The sequence below is a fragment of the Mercenaria mercenaria genome, chromosome 18 (assembly GCF_021730395.1).
Source record: "Mercenaria mercenaria strain notata chromosome 18, MADL_Memer_1, whole genome shotgun sequence".
NCBI lineage: Eukaryota > Metazoa > Mollusca > Bivalvia > Venerida > Veneridae > Mercenaria > Mercenaria mercenaria.
Genome location: NC_069378.1, coordinates 34,329,565 through 34,352,303, shown reverse-complemented (window position 1 = coordinate 34,352,303; position 22,739 = coordinate 34,329,565). Strand labels below are relative to the sequence as shown.

Below are 22,739 nucleotides of genomic sequence, written 5' to 3'. Positions count from 1 at the left end.
TACTAGAAGGTAGTTACTATTCTTTGGTTACCTTTTATTGTATAATATTTAGTCTTAGGGGTGTGGGGGTTTGTTATTTTCATTTTTGATTTGCATTTATCCATGAAATAAAATTGAAATGTAAAGAATAAACAACAACTTTTATTTATTTGAAATTTATGAATTCATGTTGTCATGAAATTGCCATTTTGGCTGATACCAGCTTCAGTCATCCTGTAGCCTTATACTTAAAATATTTTCAGAGAATCCTGATGAAAATTGAAATTTTATGCAGTTTTTTTCATGTAAGTTGTCATGGTTACAGGTATTCCGTCCAAAGATTGTGACAGAAGAGTTTGTACGAAGTCTCGGCTCACTGTTAACTCATGTGAAACGCATTGAGAATGGTGAAACCAATATAGAGGCATCAAGTGGTGGGTTTTACTCTTGTAGAATTGTTTTAATACAAAAGAAATATTTAGTGATTTATGTGTTTTATATGTATTACTCTTTTATTATACTGCCTAACATTCCTCGAGAATTAAATGTGTGTTTAAACTAATCATTATGGTAACCAGCATTTAAGAGATAGTGTTAGTTTCAGAAATGTATAAATAGCAGGTGTACAGAAAGGACTCTTTATGTGCCAAATACACTATTGTTAGTTTCGCTACATTTTCAGATATCTGTCGATGTGGAACTTACAACAAGAATCCTTCTAAAAGTATTGTTTCGTTTAAAGCATAAAATAGTATTTAGGCTGAATACTAAGAATGTGGCTGAGGTTGCAGTAATAACCACAGTATTTTCATTTTAATGTTTTAATTGCAATATTCACTTCAGAGAAGAGTAAAGGTAAAACACAGTATTTTGCTGTAGCTATAGTATAGTCAAACTGCTGAAGTGACACAGTGCTTCAGTACCATTTTGCATAGATTGCTTATCTTTTCTTATTATGTCTCCCATCCAGTGGTTGGAGATATATTGATATAGTGCTGTCTCAGTCTGTATGTATGGCACAAAGTTTTTCCATGCAACTCCACAGACACTTACACCAAACTTCACAAAAGTGATTGTCATTGCCAAACCTAGTTGTGCGTATTTTTCGGAATTTCAATCGATTTTCAGTGGAGTTATGGCCCTTGATTCATTGAATTCTATGATATTTTGGCACTTCTCTGATATTGTTAGGCAGATTTCCACCAAACTTTACAGGAGTTATCAGTGCCAAGCCTAGTTACACACGTCATTTGCATGTTCTGGTTCAGTGATTTTCAATGAAGTTATGACCCTTGCTTTGTCAAAGTCTATGTGCTACTGCTCCTATTCCACTGGCTGGAATTCTACCAAAGTTTTCAGGGGTGATCAATGCCAAGCCTTGTTGTGTATATCATTGGAATCTTATTGTTCAATGATTTTCCCTGGAGTAATGGCCCTTAGTTTGTGACATTTTACTCTGTCTGCTTGTTAAGTGGTAGGAGACATACATTTTTCATAAAAAACAATCTCTAGTTTTTTTCTTTGAAACTATATTTTTCATTTTAGAGCTACTGTCTAGTAAGATATCTGTATTCAGCTTGTTATTCAGGAAAAGAACCTCCATCATTTTGACATTGCATACATTATTCCTTCTTATTTTGTCATCATTTAAAAAATGTTTGTGACTGATGTACCGGTAAGTTTAATATACTTTAGATCTTTAACTGTTAAAAGTAAACTAAAATACAAAATTATTCTGTCTCTCCTCATATCTACACTAGTGTCCATTTGCTAGTTTAATATTTTCATTTTATTCTTACCATATGTATACTCTAACTTTTACTATATAGTAAACTTGCTTGACTAGAACCAGATATTGTTTTCACCTCAACATTATTTTGCTAGAAGTGAAATGTAACCTCTATACAAGAGTACTGTTGGATAAATGTCAACACAGATGAAACTTAAGTTAATAAGCACATTTATTAAATTGAAATTGTATGTGATATGTTTTGTGCTTGATTTGTTTTACTTTTTAAATACGGAGAGAAAGGACTTTTAAAAACTCTTGGCCACTGTATTACACAATTCAAACTTAATAACTGTCTCAGAGGGAGCTAGTTGCAGGCTTGACAGAATATACACCATGTCAGAGAATATCCCTGTGTCAGATAAAAAACACTATGTCTGATAAAACCCCTATAGTACTCCTGTGTTCATGTGATAACCCTATGTCAGATAATACCCTAAGTAAGATAATGCCTGATGTCAGAAAATACCCCTATGTCAGATATCAGCCTTATGTCGGATAAAAACCCTCTGTCAAGTAATAACCCTTTGTCAGATTGCACCCTATGACAGATAATCCATTGTCAGATAATACCTTATGTCAATTAATTCCCCATTGTCAGATAATACCCCTATGTTTGATGAAAACGTTATTCTAGATAATACCCCTGTAATGGACAGTTACAGTTACAGTTTTTGTCGATAAACTTCATCTAACTCCTCCCTCTATTGTTATTCTATTCATACTAAGGCCAAGGGCTTACAAGTAATATCACAAACAAAACGCACATGGTCTATTGTGTAAACTATGTCAGTTGTATTTGACAGTCCAGATTGGACGGTCTGTTTTATGCAAACATTAATGATTGACAGTTTCCGATCCATCCATGCACCTGTGTTAAATAATACTATATGTCATATAATACCCCAATCAACGTTTTGTCCTGATTTATTTCTCTTTAAGACAGACTTTCTTTCAGAATTATAATCAGACCTTGTAAAGAGACGTAAATTTTGAAAGGGTAGAAAATCTTGAGCTTTTTAATGTCTACCCATACTGCATTGCATTTACACACTGTGTATATTTAGAATCTCAAGGTCAATGTTTGTATCACGTTGCAGTGATTTGAAGTCTGCTAGAATAAAATTTTCCAGAATGTTCCACACTGATAGTGTTACAGTTAAGGAAAGAGCTCTAACACATTATCTTTTAGCTTTATATTTGATTTAGTTTGAGCAAAGTTTTCAAAACAAATTTAAGGCTTATATATTTCTGCATGTACATTAATGTAAAACCTATCTAATGACCTGTACAGTGCTTATTTTCAATGATGAGGTGCACAGTTGATAGATAAAGAGTGGTTTTCTCCAGAGAATGGGCTTGTCTTACTTTGATTTTTCTTGTGAATAGGTGTAATCACAGTATCAGAGTTTGTGAACACGGTGATGTCAGTGGTGGAGGGAATTACCCAGCATCCTACACTGCTCATGGATCATGGCTCTGTTGTCATGGAAACAGTATTACCAACAATGGCCGAACTGGTTGTCAGTCAGAATGGTAGGGATGGTCTGTTATTGTTTTTTTGATGGATAAGTTTCATGTTATTTTTTTGTAGACCAAAATTCATTGTTTTAACCTGCAGAGACTAATAGTAACATATGTTGTTGTTGTGTTAATCATGGTTTTCAAAAGCTTTTCACACACCAGTTTACCAGAATTTCATACAAGTTATATGACAGTACATGTAGCTAAATACTCCCTAGACTTTAAACTGCAATTATTGAAGGATTTCTTTGTTTTGTACATCAGTATTCTCTGTCTGCAATGATATAGGTGATACCCGTGCACTGTCACTAAGCCTGTTCTCAGAGATGGCCACAGTATTCCTGACACAAGATGCTGTAGCTACCAATGGGAAGGTGGATACAAAGAGATTGCACATCATCATTGGAGACAAGTTATTCCCACAGTAGGTTCATGTATTGTAATTCTATTTGTAGTGTTTATATTAAATACATGTAGGTTGTTAATGTATCATCTACTCACATCTAAGGGCCTCAGTGGTCCAGTAATTAGGGCTCCTGATATTGAATCACTTACCTTTCATTTCTGTCAGTTTGATACTCTTCATTGGGAATAGAATAGTAAGAAAGCCAGTCACCTCACTTACAGAAGGTTGGTGGTTTTATGCAGCTGTATGCCCATGTCTAAAATAATGTCTGGTAGTAGTGTGTGAGTCTTCCTCCACCATTGAAAGCGTGAAGCCACTGAACGACCAGTATTGCAGTCAGTGTGACTTATACCCAACTCACAAACTGTCATAGCAACATCAAAAAATATTGACAAATTGGTCACTCATAGAAGTCCCCAGTTATAGGGATTTAAAAATATTGATAATTTTGGTCACAAACCATTTGTAGTGTTTCTTCATTTCTTGATATGCAAAAAAGATAAATATTTTGTTTTAAATACATATGTCTTCTGTGTGTAAAGCAGTCCCTTCTATCATTGATTGCAGTTGATTGAAAGTAGGGGGTATCCTTTAATCACAAACCTACATTGCCTATATATATATATATAGATGTGAAGATACTTGAATATAAACTAGTTTCTTTCATATGCATTCCAGTCATGTTATACATTTTAGCGGCAAATATTGTTCCTGTGTTTTCGTCATTTCTTACATTTTAAGGAGCAAATATTGTCCCTGTGTTTCAGTCATGTTATACATTGGGAGACAATCAAAATCCCCTTGATCAAAATCCCCTTCACTGAAAAATGATAGGGGATGTGTGAAGGGGATTTTGTAACACACAGTCATTTTTCAGTGGAGGGGATTTTGATCAAGGGGATTTTGATATACACTCTATACATTCAGTAGTTAGTAGTGGCTCTGAATTTCAGTTATTTTATAATATACTATTCAACAGCAGATATTGTCCCTGTATTTAGCATACATTCAACAGAAAATATTGTCCCTCTACTTTTCAGTTATGTTATACATTCAATAGCAAATATTGTCCCTACATTTCAGTTATAAATTCAACAGTGAATAGTCACAATATATTTCAGTAATACATTCAACAGGGAATATTGTCCCTGTATTTTAGTTATGTTATACATTCAACAGGAAATATTGTCCCTGTATATTGGTTATGTTATACATTCAACAGGAAATATTGTCCCTGTATATTGGTTATGTTATACATTCAATAGTAGATATTGTCTCTGTATTTTAGTTATGTTATACATTCAACAGCAGATATTGTCCCTGTATATTAGTTTTGTTATACATTCCACAGCAATATTGTCCCTTGATTTCAGTTATGAACAGATACTGTTGGATCAAGATCCACTACCATACTATGGACTGAAGTTGTTACTTGCCTTACTGGAGTCTAATTCTGCTTTTATAAAACAGTTTCAACAGCAAGGCTTAGTATCTGTGATATTTCAAGTTTTACTGGTAAGTGTGTCAATGTTTCTACTATTTCAACAGTATTTCATAAACTGTCTGCTTTATTACATGCTTTGAAATATTAGACTGATATATATCTTTTATTTTCACAGTGAAAATGGAAGACTAATTATTTTTCCCACACCACTGTTGTGGGAGACATATTGATTTACTCCTATCTGTGTGTGTGTCTGTCACAAATCTTGTACGCACTCTAAGTCGAATATTTCTCATCCGATCTTCAACAAACTTGAACAAAATGTGTTTGCCAATAAGTCCTTGGCCAAGTTCGATAACTAGCCAAATCAGCTGAGGCACTTCAGAATTATGGCCCTTGAATTATCGAAAATACTGATGCCAGTGATACAGGTCATGGTGCATGTCTGTCACAAATCTTGTCCGTGCTCTAAGTCAAACAGTTCTCATCCCATCTTCACCAAACTGGAAACAAAAATTTAATGTGTTTGCCAATAAGTCTATGCCAAGTTCGATAACTAGCCAAATCAGCCCTGGTGCCTCGGAATTATGGCCCTTGAATTACCGAAAATACTGATGCCAGTGATACAGGTCTTGGTGCATGGTTTACTCAGATACATAATGGGGAAGAAACGCCAATCTAGATAATGAGGCAATTGTGGGAGAAAAAAAAGCACTTCTAGTTTTCATGAATTTTATGGTTGGATCATTCCAGAAAATTAAAACCCATTGAACATTTAAAATTCTGAATCATGTAATTCGTTAGATTTGAAAGCCACAACTTTTGCCTTGATGAAATAGCCCAATGAGACAAAAGCATAAAGTTTTCAACAAAATTAATTCAATTTCACAGTACATCCTTTCCATGTGTATGCAGTAATGAAATGGTAACAAGAGTACATTTGCTAGAATCTAGAACCTTAATGTAATTGTGATCTTACTAAATAATAAAGTTTACAAAAGCATTTTGCTTAATTCCAGGATCACCAGAACAATCCATTAAGCAGTGCCATGCAGAGTATAGCTGGTATACTGAATTGTCTTGTTAGTCATAAAGAAACAAATATGAAGGAGTTATATGAACAAGGTAAAATGATATGTTCATTTTTTTTCTGTATTTTATGGTAAAATACTGAATTTTATGTCAACCTTAACTCAAACTGTAGCATTTGTTGTATAAAATTCTATTAGATCATATATTTTTAATCTTGAAAAAGCTGCAGTTGAATGTAGTCAAGTTTTGAAAACCTTTGTTTTCTGTAACTGTCTAGCAATTTGAATTTGAGTTTCTTCCCTATGTCAATATGTTATATATCAAAAAGAGCTGAGGTTAAAAAAGTAATATTTTCTCCCAAGAAAAAGAACAACATGTTTATAAAAAAAGGTCTTGGGAGGTAAGTTAATTTTAGACTGTGTATAAAAGCATCTATTACACTTTAGAAAATTTGTTGAATAAATTGATCATGAACACATATATATATGAATTGGAATCAGGACCTTACAAGCTGTTTTTACATATTTTATTTTATTTACAGGTCTCATAGATTACTTCACTACAATATTTTTCGAAGTGTCAGCAGCCTGTTTTGAAGGGGAAGACAACAGTGGTGTTGACAGTAAAGTGGTTCTGTCCATGCTACAAACTCTACTTGAGACGCTTCATGGTCTGTTAAAATATGTGTCAGACTTTGTGCGTAAGGCACTACAGGTCGGTCAGCAGGTTTGTCCAGTTTGAAGTGATTTCCTTGGCACAATGTAACTGTGGAATGCTTAAAGCAGCTTTCATACCAAAGAAAGATTTCTGTGTGAAAATATATAAATTTTTGTGAACAAGCGACTAGACTTGAGACTTTTGTCCCAAAAAAATGGCAATCTTTATAATTTTCAAAACTGCACAGCAGTTCCTTGATTGAAATGTTTGTTTTCACAGTTACGAAAAAGGAAAATGTTCCGATAAAATTTTGAAAATATTTTAAAATTGTAATGAATATAACAGAAGCAGCTAAATTTCTTGAATATGTTACTTTTTTCTGTAAATTAGCTCAAAAAAAGTAGATCCAGAGAGAATTGTATTGAGATGGATAAATATTAATGTTGAGAAAATACAGAAAGCTGCTTTAATCAGATTTATTAGCATTGCTAGGTGTAATTTACAGTTTTCTATGGTAGCTCATTTAGCATTTATTTTGTATTTGTGGAGAAGTTGACAGTTGCACTTTCACATCTGTATTTCAAAGATCTGTATTTTACCAGAAATATTTCCCTCTGACAACCTGAGAAATCACTCTTAACATGTCCATGTAATTCTCTTTCTTCTGTCCTCTCATTTTTTTCTTCTTTCTGCATTGAACAAAAGCCTTATTTCTCTGTTTTATTTAGGATAATTGATTAAAACCCTGATATATTATATGTTTGTTACATGTTTACTTGTTCAAAAGTGCTGAATTTATTTCCATTGAAAATTATAATGGTAGTTTTATATGAACAGCAAAAGGAAAGGCACCAAAATTATGACAATGTTACTGAATGATAACAGGCTGCTGTTTTGTTGATGTCTATATATAATCAGGGAGAACATTCCTTAGATGACGTCACAGCTCAGTTCACTGGACAGAATAGTCGGGAAGCTGATTTTAATGTTAAAAGTCACGAAAATGTGTGCAGTTTAAAGTACAACTTCGTTGTAACATGAATGACAGAATAGGATTGACAAATTAAAAACTAATTGCTAGTGGGATTCATGGATTTGCCAATCCCATTTTGTCGTTCATTTTGCATGAACTCCATAAAAGATTGATTATTTTTTAAATAAAAACATATTATCAAATCAGTGGATAAGTGCATTGACATAAAAAAAACACATCCATTTTGTGCTGAGGTGATGATATACTATTTTAACCCTTCACTTGATGGGTTTGAATCTTGCTTCGAAGTCATCCAGCAGACTTGCTGAATGTCAGTGGTTCTGAGGTGCTCGTTTATACCTGAACTAATGGCAGGAGGGGCACCTGAAATCTTCTTGCACCATTACAGCTGGGAAATCACCATACAACCGAAACTATGTCAGTTTGAGTTCAAAATTTAAACCAAACAAAACAAACACACATTTAATTGATTAATTCATTCTATCTAATAGTAATAGAATTATACTATAGATAAACGTTATAAGCAGTTGCGTTCTTTTCGTTTTCATTGTAATTGTAGAAACCATGTCAACTCTTTATATGTTAAATTTGATGTGAAAAATATCTAGCAATCTTTCTTCTTTTTTTAGCTCTATTATACAAAGTATATGGAGAGTATCCTACCCTACACGACATGGGCGTCTGTTCTGCGTCCACACCTTAGTTGAAGTTTTGATGCTCTTTCTATTTATCTCTTTTAATTGATTGATTAATGCTTTAAACTTGAAATAGTTATTTCTCATCATCATCCAGACCACACGGCTCAAGGGCCACAACTTTTATCACATATTTCATGAATTATCTCCTCTTGTTAACTTAGAATTTCAGGTTAACGTTTTGGTGCACTTTCACTCTATCTCTGTTATTATGAAATTGATTTGATTCAACCTAAAATAGTTTTTCCACATCATCACCCATATCATATGACACAAGGTCCATAACTCTTGCACCAATATTTCACGAATTATTTCCCTGTATTGCATAGAATTTCAGGTTAATTTTGATGTACTTTCTCTATATCGTTGTTATAACTCGATGAATTTGATACAAAGTTTAAATAATTCTTCCACATCATCATCCTCATCATATGACTTAAGTTCTATAACTCTGGTGCAAATATTTCATGAATTATGGCCCCTTTTTTACTTAGAATTTCAGTTTATTTTTGATGCTTTTTCACCATATATCTGTTGTTACTACTGAATTTAATTAAAATTTAAAATGGTTGTTCCGCATCATCACCCACATCATATGACACAACTTTCATAACTCCAGGGCCAATATGCTATAATTTATGCTCACTTCTTACTTAGGATTTCAGGTTCAAGTGATGATGCACTTTTGCTATGTCTCACTTATTACTGAATAGTTTTGATTCAATTTTGGTTATTCCCATAATTTGGCACAGTCAATTCTCTCGCAGACATGCCCCTATTATACTTAGTTAATGTTTTGATGCACTTTACCTCTATTTCTTTTATTACTAAATGCATTTGGTACAGACTAAAATTATTGTCCAATATCTTCATCCACATTGGAGTTATTAAAAAGTCGAGTGACAGCTCCAGCTTCCTCAGATGTGCCCAATTTCCAGCATCAAAATAGTCAAGCTCGCCGTCTCCTGTGACAGCTCTTGTTTCCCTTCTTTTGAGATCTTTACTTTTATATGGTTATGGATGTTTAAGGGACTGGGTTCTGAATTTTGGAAAGTTATACAGAGGAACTAGTACCATTCATATATGAAGCTTTATAAATAAAGCAGTTTACGTTTCTTGCCTTGTGACAAATGTTTTTCAATTTGAGAGGAAAATAAGTAAAAACATCTAATTCTTAAGTGTTTCTATAACATTCTATCAGCAATAATGCTTCAAAGCCTTCTTAAGAAAATGGCACTGATTTCCTTATACCTTAAAATTTTCTTTTTTCTCTGTTGTCATACAATGTGGAGGTCAGTCCTTTTTAATTACAATATTTATGACAGTTTATGAATAGATTAAATTTATCTCCCATTGTTATGATTTTAATAGATAATATTCCATACTAAAGTCTTCAAATGCATAGACTCTTTGCATGAAATTTTTGCTTTCATGAATATTATTTTATGAAAAGGTGTAGAGGTTGATGCAATTTCTGGTATACATGAAAATTACAAAGAAATTTTAACAGTATTTTTGCCATTTTTATAAGAATGAAGATTGTTTTACCCTTGAATATTAGGTATCAGAATGTAATAGGTAACCAGATGTGACTTAATTTACATTGACAGGCAAAGAAAGCAGGAGGAGAGGGTGCCAGTAAAGAGACGGAGGATGCTGAACATTTGTTGTTACAGAATAAAGCTCTTACAGATCTCACTAGCTTACTCACACAGCTGGTACATTTATATTGTATAGACATGTTATATAACACTGCTTGCTTGGGCCCGGGCTCACTTGTATAGACATTATTTAAAACACTGGTTGCTTGGGCCCCTCGTGGCTCACTGGAGCAATTCATGTTGTCCAAGGCTGTTTTCTTTATGTTTCCTATGTATAGATATAATATTATATAACACTGCTTGCTTGGGCCCCGGGCTCACTTGTATAGACATTATTTAAAACACTGGTTGCTTGGGCCCCTCGTGGCTCACTGGAGCAATTCATGTTGTCCAAGGCTGTTTTCTTTATGTTTCCTATATTTGGATATGTCGAAACCCTGGATAAGTGAAAGTTAATCATTCCCTTTCAACATCGAGCAATCTGTGTTAATGAAAATTTTTGTCTGACCATCATATTTATACGCATGTGAACAGGACATATTATTTGATTTTATCCTGTCACTTGCAGTATTTTCGACCCAGTATCAGGGTGCCGTATATCTTTCTTGATATACCGTCAGTTGACACGTGACTAGTGATATACGGTCAGTTGATCATGTGACCTTATGATCGATATTGTTGTCATAAGAAATTTTGCATTGAAACCATCACCATTGTGTTGGAAATGTCCGAACTAAGAAAATGAGTGCTCAGATAATGAGTTTTTATTCAAAAACGAAGAAGTTATTGCGATTTTTAATTGAAACCACATTACTGTGTCGGTGATTACTTCATTATATAAGTGACGTCATTACGAATATGATGTCATTAAAACAGTTGTCGCACACTAATTTTTGTAAAATAAATTGCCAAATATCGGAAAATGAAGTAATGACAAGATATATAGAATAATAGGTTAGTGCCTAAGATGGAGAAAGTTTATCTTTCTTGGCTTCCGACGTTATCTGGTTCGCCTTCGGCTCACCCGATAACCTCTTCCACCTCGCCAGATAAACTTTCTTCATCTACAGCACTAACCTATTATTCTCTATACCATAGGCTGATGGACGTCATCCAATATAGTTGTCTGCTCTCTAACGTAAGCAGTTCTTATCTGAGCAGTTCTTATCTAGTGCTCACCAAACTTGGTCATAGTGTTAATAGACATAATATCTCAACCAAGTTCACTGACCAATTGGGTCCTTTAAGTCTCTCTGGAGTTATTGGCCTTAAATTACTCAGAATTGGTAAAACAGTGTCCACTAATTTCAGCGCCTCTTATCCAATATTCACCAAACTTTGTCACAATATTTATGGCATAATGTCTAGGACAAGTTTGGTAATTAACTGGTTACTGTTAGTCACTTTTGAAGTATGTCCCTTGAATTACTTTTAAGTTGCTAAAATAAAACTGACAGTGTCCTGTTAATGATTTATGCAGTTCTTGTACAGTGCTCACCAAAACTTAGCCAGAATGATTCATGGGCATATTATATTGGCCAAGTTTGAAAACCAATCTTTGTTGCTCAGATGTTATGGCCCTTGAATTAGTTGAAATTGAGTAAATCGACATCCAGTATGCTCAATAAGTAGAGTATTTTAAAAGTCAGAAGTACTTTGCTGTGATGCATGTATATTGTGACAGTTGGCCAATCTTGTTATCTTTCACTCTTCTCTTCTTTTTGTTGAAAATTTTATTTACTGTCAAACTCCAACACAGTGTTACTTCCCCTTAACAGTACAGTAGATGATTGTTTGATAATATTCCTGTGCGGAGGTTGATTAACTTCATTTAAGATCTACTAATTTAAAGACTTCATTGAAGCAACTCTAAATGACTACAAGTTTGATTTGCATGTTTTTAAACTGCTGAAAGTGAATACTGTAAAATCAGATAATTTTGCCCAAAAATTGTTATGTTTCGAATAGGAATGGGTTTGCAAGGTAGAATATTCACAATGTATGAACATCTTGTCATATTTATAGCTATAAGAAGACTATCTAAAACATTTGTTTTTGTGGTATTGGACAGAATATAGTAAAAATAAATCCCTCTTGAAAATTTCTGATTTTATATCATTGAAGAGTGGGTAAAATATTTAAAGTACTGGATGAATTAAGGAAGATTCCTTTTCCATTATTTATTTGTTTGAATGGTTTCATTTTAACCTCAGACTAATTTTATAATTTAAAGTCGAATAGCATTGCAAGACAAATTGAACATTTTTATTTTCAGTTAACACATGAGGATGGTGATATACATGACCCTGCATGTAAATGCCTCTCACTGCTGGTACAGTTGTTTGGTGGTGAACACAGAGAAGCTTTGAGTCCAGAAAATATGGTAAGTTTAAACATACTTGTTAATATTTCATAGACAACTGTATTATTTGTGGAGAAATAGACTTCGTGGATTTTGAGGTTACCTCTGTCAGTAAAATTATATCCTCAGAAACAACTAAAGTTTTATCTTATCTTCATAAAGTTATGGATCCACAAGATAGTTGATTTGAAGGGGCCTCTATGGCCGAGTGGTTAAGTTTGCTGACTTCGAATCACTTGCCCTCTTCCTGATTTGGGTTTGAGCCTCACTCTTGGCATTGAATTCTTCAAGTGAGGAAGCCATCCAGCTTTCCTACGGAAGCTAGTGGTTCTTCCCAGGTGCCTGCTCATGATGGAGTACCAGGGTTACCTTGGGTCTTCCACCATCATCAGAGCTGGAAAGTGGCCATATGACATATAAATGTGTCAGTGCAACATTAAACCCAACAAAAAACAAAAAAAGTTTTATTTGACAGAAAACACAAAATTACATGGTAACAAAATTAAATTAAAACATTACGACTCGATGACACTTACTGAAGTTATTCTCAAATCCATTAAATTGTTTGGTCAATTCAGCAGTAGTATACTGGATTCATAAAAAATTCAGGCAAATAGATTTGACTATTACCCATCAAGCCGCTTATATAGTTTGTATTGTGGAATTGTTAATTTTTGTAGGGGATTAGTTCTTTGTGGATTACGTAAAACTGAAATCATTTGATTTCATAGGCCATTAATTTCATAGTTTTGGCTAAAGTGACTATTTCATGTTGGTTTGAACCTTTGAATATGAGGAAGGTTCATTTCTCGTTTTGTGTATATTTCATAGAAAAATTAATCTGACAACAAATTTCACAAAAATTAGTCTATGAAAATTGATAATTTCACAAAACAAACATCATTTGACAGGTTATAGTCAAAAGTGCCCGGTAGAAATTTTTGACCGATCAAGTGGACTATTGCTGAATTATCATAACTATTTACTAGACTCTTCTGGAAGTGAAAAAAGTTTTTGACTGCTGTCCAAGAAAGCTGTTCAGGAAATGTTTTACAAGGGGACACAAAAAAAAACAACAAAGGAAAGTTACTAAATTAAAAGGTAAAGTAAGGACTTTTGGATGGCTGGCTGATTATTGACAGGGCATGCAGCAAAGACTTTCAGTTAGTAGAATTTCCAAGTTTTAATCCCCCGCCACAAGTGGTGGGGGGTTATATGAATGGTCTCCGTCTGTCCTTCTGTCTGTCCATAACAGTTTCATGTCCACTCCACATCTTCTAAACCCTTTTAAGGATTTTCATGAAACTTAGGTCAAATGATCACCTCATCAAGAGGATGTGCAGAGCTCATGAGTCAGCCTTGTCGGCTCAAGGTCAATGTCACAACTCAAGGTCAAAAGTTTTAACCTTCCATTTTGTGTCCGCTCTGTATCTCCTAAACCCCTTGAAGGAATTATATAAAACTTTGGTCAAATGATCACCTCATCAAGACTATGTGCAGAACCCATGAGTCAGCCATGCTGGCTCAAGGTCAAGGTCACAACTTAGGATCAAAGGTTTGAGCCTTCCATTTTGTGTCTGCTTTGTATCTCCTAAACCCCTTGAAGGATTTTCATCAAAATTGGGTTAAATGATAACCTCATCAAGACGATGTGCAGAACTTATGAGTCAGCCATGCTGGCTCAAGGTCAAGGTCACAACTAAGAGTCAAAGGTTTGAGCCTTCCATTTTGTGTCCACCCTGTATGTCCTAAACCCCATGAAGGATTTTCATCAAACTTGGGTCAAATGATCACCTCATCAAGAACTCACGAGTTAGCCATTTCAACTCAAGGTCAAGGTCACAACTCAAGGTCAAAGGTTTTAGCTCTGTATCTCCTAAACCTCTTGAAGGATTTTCATGAAAATTGGGACAAATGATCATCTCATCAAAACAATGTGCAGAATTCAAGAGTCAGCCATGTCAGTTCAAGGTCAAGGTCACAGCTCAAGGTCAAAGGTTTACCCTTTTCACTATCCATAACAGTGGCGGGGGATTTAGCTGTCTTTCAGACTGCCTTGTTCTATTTTTTATTTGGAGGCATATTAGAAATGAACAAACCAAATAGTTATGGGTACTGTGTATCACATTTGTATTGAAATAGAAGTTTAGAAAAGACATGAATTTGCTAACTTTTTGCCTTCTGTTTTATTCCAGGATTACTACAGCAAAGCACTAAGAAAAGCTGATGCCAAGAAACAGAAAGTTCTCTTACGAATTATAAAGAGACTTGTATGTATTTAATTATATTTTATATGTTTATTAAAGTTATGTGTAACAGCCATCTTTCATATGCATTAAATTATTTCTTTCTAAATAAAGAATCATACCCCAAAAGGAGAGTAAAGTTTTGAAACATTTCTTTACAAAATGTATACATCAATGTCTGTGGTTTCAGTAATTTTCTATTAAAATGTTATTTGGAAGATCTATTCGATTTTCTGTTTGCTGAAAGTATAAGCTTAGTAAGGCAAGGCACAAGAATAGTTTCTAGATAAATGATACTGAAAATTATAAGAAATGTATAAGAAAATTTTTAGATTCTGATAGAAATGAGTAGTTAAATTAAGATGCTTAAGGTGTATGGTCTTGGGCACTAACAACCAAAACATTGGGAAGTTGGAAACCTACTGTTGTATCTGTGTCACTTAAGTAGTTACTGAAAAGAACCAGTCTCTTTTACACACTTAGTACTATGCTTTAATATTTCTATTTAAAGGTGAGTACAGACAAGTCGCACAGGGAGTCTATGAAGAACAATGGGGAAGGACTTGCTAATACCATTACAAGTTTAGTCAAAACTGCTAGGTAAGTCTAAATATTCAGATATTTTATATTAAAGGGAACATTAACAATTTGCAATGTATTTTGTAGTTGTGAATACATGTATATCTAATACATGATTGTTTTGCAAAATCATATTTTTATGCCCCCGAAGGGAGGCATATTAGTTTTCAACTGTCCGTTCGAACGAAGAGAGGCATATTAGTTTTCAACTGTCCGTCCGTTTGTTAGTTTGTTCGTTCGTTAGTTTGTTCGTTCGTTCATCACAATGTTAACTTTTTGCATGAAGGCACTTTACTTGTGAACCACTGCACCCAGGACCTTCAAACTTCACATGCTGATAGTACGTATTGAGTACACCACCTCTACTGACTTTGGGGTCACCAGGTCAAAGGTCAAGGTCACAGGGGTCAACGTTAATTTTTTGCATGAAGGCACTTTACTCGCGAACCACTACACCCAGGACCTTCAAACTTCAGATGCTGATAGTACTTATTGAGTACACCTCCCCTACTGGCTTTGGGGCCAGCAGGTCAAAGGTCAAGGTCACAGGGGCCAATGTTAACTTTTTGCATGAAGGCACTTTACTCGCGAACCACTTCACCCAGGACCTTCAAACTTCACGTGCTAGTAGTACTTACTGAGTACACCACCCCTACTGACTTTGGGGTCACCAGGTCAAAGGTCACGGTCACAGGGGCTAACGTTAACTTTTTGCATGAAGGCACTTTACTCGCGAACCACTTCACCAAGGGCCTTCAAACTTCACATGCTGATAGTACTTATTGAGTACACCACCCCTACTGACTTTGGGGTCACCAGGTCAAAGGTCAAGGTCACCATAAGTGACAGCTCTTGTTCTTGTCTTTTATTGAACTCTTTGAGTGCTTAGAAGCATATTGAATTATCATAGGTAACTAAATACATTCAACTTACATAAAATCAGTTTTCTTGGTTAAGTTTTATGTTTAGGTCAGCTTTTCTCCTAAACTATCAAAGCTATTGCTTTGAAACGTGCAACACTTGTTCACCATCATAAGCTGACCATGTACAGCAAGAAACATAACTCCATCCTGCTTTTTGCAAGATTTATGGCCCCTTTTGTACTTAGAAAATATCAGATTTCTTGGTTAAGTTTTATGTTTAGGTCAACTTTTCTCCTAAACTATCAAAGCTATTGCTTTGAAACTTGCAACACCTGTTCACCATCATAAGCTGGCCCTGTACATTAAGAAACTTAACTCCATCCTGCATTTTGCAAGAATTATTGCCCCTTTTGGACTTAGAAAATCAGTTTTCTTGCTTAAGTTTTATGTTTAGGTCAGCTTTTCTCCTCTACTATCAAAGCTATTGCTTTAAAACCTGCAACACTTGTTCACCATATCATAAGCTGACCCTGTACAGCAAGAAACATAACTCCATCCTGCTTTTTGCAAAATTTATGGCCCCTTTTGGACTTAGAAAATATCAGATTTCTTGGTTAAGTTTTATGTTTAGGTCAACTTTTTCTCTTATTAAAACTATCAAAGCTACAATACAATACAATACATAAGCTGATCCTGTACAGCAAGAAACGTAACTCTATCCTGCAAGAATGATGGCCCTTTTTAGAATTAGAAAAGCATGGGTAGGACAATATTTCTATTATACAAAAAAATCAGATGAGCATCAGCACCCGCAAGGCGGTGCTCTTGTTTGTATTAAAAATGACAATCATATGATTATAAAAGTAATAAAGATTTCATACAATATGCTGTAGACAATGTTTTCACTGAAAAAATAGACTTTTGAAATGCACACGTTTTGCATGTATATCAGTCATCACACACAAAGAAGACCAATGTTACAGTCTGTTCAAAAATATATATACATCATTTTAAAGTATATGTATCTTTCATCCTGTTATTTCAGTTCTCATGCAGATGTGTCACTGTCATCTCTGGCTGCAGAAATACTCAAAATGACTGGGCACCTCAAGTGATAGAATAGTCACAGAAATATTCCGACTGGATGTCCCATTTGCAGTAATAGCCACAATATACTTGAAGTAACATTCCATCAAAAGTGAATGCCTAGTTATGCTAATGAAAATTCTGTGATGGACTGGAAATCTGAAGTGAACCTATTAGAAAAATAATCACTAAAGTCCTCACAGTTACTGTGCTGGAGGGAAGTTATAGTTGCATATTGAAATTCTCGTCAGAATGTCTGAAATAAAAGTTTTGAGTAAAGGGCTGAAGTGAAAATAAGTTTCTGAAGTTAATTAACTATGCAGCTATTGATTATTATAAGACATGATAAAGGCAAGGATAAAGTTATGGCAGTGAACTTCTTTAAGTATAATAGTTAGAGAGATAATGTTTCAGTAAGGATTGTTTTTTTTTCCTTGATTCTTGGAACAGACAAATAACAATTTATGGACAGTTTATTTCTATTGTGTTTAATACATATCCATATGGTTTAGACTTTTACATAACAACATGATTGTGATACAGGAACAAAATGAAGCATTGTACATGACAGAATATATTTATTGTTAGTGATTTTATTTTATGTAAGGTGAAACATTAAAATAAAGATTTAAAAGGATATCTTCCCTGATCATTTATGATTTTTTATCTAGAATTTATTGAACTTCATATAAACAGATAGTTTGGTTTCAGATAAAAATTGAATAAAGGATGATATTACTGATGGTATGACTGATTATGTTTTACAGACCAAATAAATCCATATAGAGGTCTGCTTGAACATTCAAAATGCTTATCCTGTATTAGTCATCCTGCACCAACAACCACTGATACCATACCTAGGATGAAAGTGCAAATAACAAGATGAAAAAAGTTTCTACAGTTTTCGATTGTTTATGTTTGCATTATCATGTGACATAGAGCAGAATGCCTGATCAGCTACTCAAACAGTCAGTACTTTAATATATCGTTAATTTACTGTATCAACTTAATCATCAGTTGTAAAAAGCAGTCAAACAAATATATATAATCTGCTGGAAAAGAAAAAGAATATTTACTCAAAGTCATTAAACTGTTGAGAATAATGAGTTAATGCAGGGATGATAATGTACATGTTATTACAGGAATAATCTAGTTGTCTTATTTACTCCAGTGATAAATTGAAAACTTTCATGTTTGTGTTTCTGTTCATTCCAACATAGAGTCTGTTGTTATTCTGGCAGTATGCAGCACTTGTTGGTTGGTTTATACCATGACTTTTATCCAGCAGGATCTTCACTTTGGTAAGGTCAGATGATAGTTGATGAACATTGTGTGAGTCAACCCCACACACATATACTGTCCCTGACTCGTCCACTGTTAGTTGACATGGTTGAGACAGTTGATCATCCTTGTAGATTGCCTTGACCTTACCATCAAAGGTCATACTTGTCACTGTGTCTCTGTCCTGGTCAGACACATATATGGTTGTATTGTCAGGACTAACTGCCAAGTAGCGAGGATTACTAAACAGACGCTGTCCTTTAGAATCATTGACAAAAGTTTTAAGTACATGACCAGACATATCAAGTATCTGAACTTGTGCAGACTTAAAATAGGATACAATGAGATTGTTATTACTACAGGCAATACCACAACACCATGCTCCTACTTTTATATCATCAGTATTGGTCACTGTCATGGTCTCAGAAAATGTTATCAACCCGACAATTCCTTCAATAGGAAATGTAACAGCAACTTTATTGTCCTCAACTTTTGTGATGCCCCATGGACAGGAAGACAATTCTACTTGGGCACTGCTTTTAGAGCTTGTCTTCATGTTGTAAAAAACAAAGAGACAATTACCATCAAAGTCAGCAACCAGAAGTGTTGTGTCAGACAGGCAGCATAAACTTGACCACCATTGACCTAACTTGACTTTAATGTCAGAATAATATGAAACAATTCTCTTCCTGTTTGATGAAGGCAATTTTTGAAAGGAAAAAATATTGTCCTTAAGATTGTTCCTGTACCACGATTTTAATTTTGGTTTAACACTGCACACATGAAAATGTGTATCCGTTTCTTCATTTACTTTAAATGCCTCAAGTTTAAACTTTTCAATATTTTTCTGGGTATGTTTCATTTTTATGAATATATTACACCTTTGTCCTATATTCCGTTGTTTTTTCATGTCAAATGACAATGCCTCCATATCAGTTTTTATCCTCAAATTTCTATCTCTGAGTGAGTTTAGTACTTTTTTATCAGCAATTGTTACATTTTGAACCTTTCTCATGATTTCTGTTTCTTCATCATTAAATTTCTCCTCTAATGTCTTCACTTCTACTGCTAGTTGTTCAACCAGGTCTTGTCTTTCTTTCTTAAGTCTTGCTATTGTTGCTGCCATTTTTGTATCAAAGCTGTCAAGAATTTCTTGCTGATGTTTCTTGTATGTCGAGAATAATTCCTCTTTGTGTTTAGTTATTGTTGAAACTGCCTTTGCTTTTTGTAGAGAAAGACTTTTAATGTTTGAATTGATTTGATTTTCAGTTTCATCAAGTTGCTTAGATAGAGTGTCCATGTTTTCAATCAGATCAGAAAGTTCTTTGCTCTGTTCAATTCCTTCAACCATGGTTGTTAAATACTTTACATTGGTACAATTGTTGTGCTCATTTGACTTGCAATCTGAACAAGCTATTTTCTGACAGTCATTGCAGTAAAATTTTATCAGTTGATCTGTATGAATGGAGCATTTATCGAAGCAGAAATCTTGTGGCATACTATCTTTATCCTTAATAGAGTGGTCTTTTACATATCGTTTATGGAACCTTATACACATGGCACACATATATTCCACACAGTCTACACAAAATCCTTCTGCAGGAACATATTTATTTTCATCTTTTTCACAATGTTCACAATACATTTCTACAAGTTCATCAGAGTCCTGTGTTAAAGACGTCTTTTCATCATTTGAATTCAGGGACGCCATTTCTTCTGGTTTAAATCGAAGACAAACTTTGATGGACAGAAATATGAAGATAAATGAATAACCTATTTCAATGTCTGCCTTAGCATATATAATAAATAGTACAATATCAAAGTCCATCCTGATAAAGAGAAAATTTGCACCAATCCGTCTATGTGATGACTTGAGCATACAGATAAATTTGGCTAAGTAGCTAACTGTATTAAGCAGCCACTCGCTTTATAAGCAGCCAGTATGCTAACTTCCAAAATTGACTTTGTTATGATTTCAACTTGTCTTAAGCAGTCGGCTGCTGTAAGAAGTCTAATTGTGCTTCTCCTTTCACTATTTCTCTAATACAGGTTTGACTGTGTGCATCATAAAAGACAACAGAACATACCGATAAAACAGATACGCACCTTCGACATATCAGATCATGTCACTCATCTGGCCCAACAGCTGTTTGGGTAATTTGAAACTGCAAATGCTACCTCTTATTTTTCTGTACTATATAAGACAATCATTTTAACAGTGTTTTTATTTGGACAAGGAAGACGGTGTACCCTCTAGTGTTTACAAAGTTTTTCTAGGACTTCCCCTGGTGTCTTAGTTCTTAGTTCTTTGTAAGTAACGCATATAATCGTGTTACAATGCATGCCAACCCAAGATTAATTTTAACTATATAATAAACTGTTGATAAATAACAGGTTGCCATGGGCAGTTCAAGTTTCACAGTAGTCACATTTTACACTAGATGCCAAGGACAAATGGATCCCTTGTGCCTTTTTGAAATTGGCAACTGAAAACCAGACAGTATCATATATCAGTAAAAGGACCAGGTTCAGATATACCGTTTAATATGTATGCAAATTTTTAAGGCCATTTCATAACTTTTTTTTGGGAAAGTTATCATATGACTCCTATACAAGTATTAACATGATACTGTTACATGACTTTGATCAAGTTTACTTAAGGTCATGTGACTGATAGATATATGTTATAGAGTTGAAGATAGCTGTGAATAAACAGACTGGCAACATGTACAATTTTGATAACTTTGATATTGTTACCACTTCATTGATAAACCTGAATCTAGTTTTTGACTTTTCACATAAACTGGAAAGTTTTACCTTAAACTGATTACTAGCATTACTGCAAAAAGAATTTCTTCCTTTTATAAGCAAAAACAAATGTTTGTAAAATATAATTATTCCCACAGAAACAAGGACATCATAAGTGCATTTTTATTCTTAAACCATGTTGAGGAGCTCTGGGTATTTTTAGAAATCACATGGTTCTACTTGCTCTCTGGATGTCAGAGTGCAGTAATTTACATACATAATTATATAGTTAAGAAAGTTTGAGGGGTATATTAGAGTCAGCTTGTCGGTCTGTCAGTCAGTCGGTCCATGGTTTTCATGGTTTCCGGACAATAACTCATGAAATGCTTTACAGATTTAAATAATTTTTGGTATACAGATGTAATATCATAAAATACAGGTCAAGGTCGCAATGACTTGGAACAGTTAAAACAGTTGCCTGATGATAAATTGAGAACGCTTTAGCCTAGGATCAAAGATTTTGGTACACAGGTGCAAAATTTATACAGGCCAAGTTTGACTTGGAGGCCAGTAGGTCAAATGTCAAGGTCAGAATGATCCAGAACAAATAAATGGTTTCCGTATGATTACTTGAGAATGCTTGAGCCTAGGATCACCAATTTTTGTACACAGGTGTAACATCACAAAATACAGGTCAAGTTCAACTTTGAGGTCAGTAGGTCAAAATCAAGGTCACAAGGATCCAGAATAATTAATCAGTTTCTGGATGATAACTTGAGAACGTTTGGGCCTAGGATCATGAAAGTTGATATGGGGTTAATCATGAACAGCAGATCACCTCTGTTGAATTTGACGCCAGTAGGTGAACGGTCAAGTTCACACTAACCTGTAACAGTAGAATTTTATTTTGCAGGGTTGACAGATTTAAATCATTTTTAAAACATAGGTGTAACATCATCAAATATAGGACAAGTTCGACTTTGGCTTGCTTCTGTGACCAGGCAATATTGTAGGGGGTATAATTTGTCACTCCTGTGACAGCTCTAGTATGTACTTCATTCTGGATTCATCACTTTGCACTTATTTTATCTTTTTTATTCCATCTCACCTGAAAACAATTTTTTTCACCTAGCAACCATTATGCAAGCTGGGTCATTATACAGCAACAAGAGCTCGTCGCACATGAAATGCCCCCCTTGATGCATTCAGTAATTGCACAAGGAACATAAGTCATTTGCTCACTGTAAACAAAAGTTCTGGTTCAATGTGACACTGACCTTTGACCTATTGACCTCAAAATCAACAGAGGTCATCTCCTGGTCATGATCAACCTCCCTATCAAGTTTAGTGATCCTAGGCCCAAGCGTTCTCAAGGTATCGTCTGGAAAGTGTTTAACTGTTCCGGGTCAATGTGACTTTGACCTTTAGCCTACAGATCTCAAAATCTATAAGG

The 22,739-nt window shown here is 34.5% G+C and overlaps 2 protein-coding genes across 3 annotated transcripts in view; one reads left to right on the top strand and one right to left on the bottom strand.

Annotated features, from left to right (window-relative positions):
• The window catches only part of LOC123537916 (serine/threonine-protein kinase ULK4-like), a 35,186-nt gene extending 17,186 nt beyond the window's left edge, over positions 1-18,000 (top strand). Inside the window, exons 21-31 of one of the 2 annotated variants that reach the window (XM_053530703.1) lie at positions 305-413; positions 3,158-3,304; positions 3,581-3,716; positions 5,072-5,213; positions 6,162-6,267; positions 6,716-6,888; positions 10,131-10,238; positions 12,397-12,504; positions 14,679-14,753; positions 15,241-15,329; positions 17,217-18,000. In XM_053530703.1, coding sequence (XP_053386678.1) covers positions 305-413; positions 3,158-3,304; positions 3,581-3,716; positions 5,072-5,213; positions 6,162-6,267; positions 6,716-6,888; positions 10,131-10,238; positions 12,397-12,504; positions 14,679-14,753; positions 15,241-15,329; positions 17,217-17,286 — 1,263 coding nt within the window. In that variant the 3' untranslated portion in view covers positions 17,287-18,000. Of the gene's footprint in view, positions 1-304; positions 414-3,157; positions 3,305-3,580; positions 3,717-5,071; positions 5,214-6,161; positions 6,268-6,715; positions 6,901-10,130; positions 10,239-12,396; positions 12,505-14,678; positions 14,754-15,240; positions 15,330-17,216 lie in introns of both variants that reach the window. The other variant, XM_053530702.1, reaches the window with a different exon arrangement.
• A 419-nt stretch (positions 18,001-18,419) lies between these two features.
• On the bottom strand, positions 18,420-20,249 carry LOC123538994 (uncharacterized). The gene is made up of 2 exons (XM_053529777.1): positions 19,418-20,249; positions 18,420-19,192 (listed from the first exon to the last, which is right to left on the bottom strand). The coding sequence occupies exons 1-2, from the start codon at positions 20,247-20,249 to the stop codon at positions 18,420-18,422; spliced, it is 1,605 nt and encodes a 534-aa protein (XP_053385752.1).
• Positions 20,250-22,739: the final 2,490 nt, after the last annotated feature.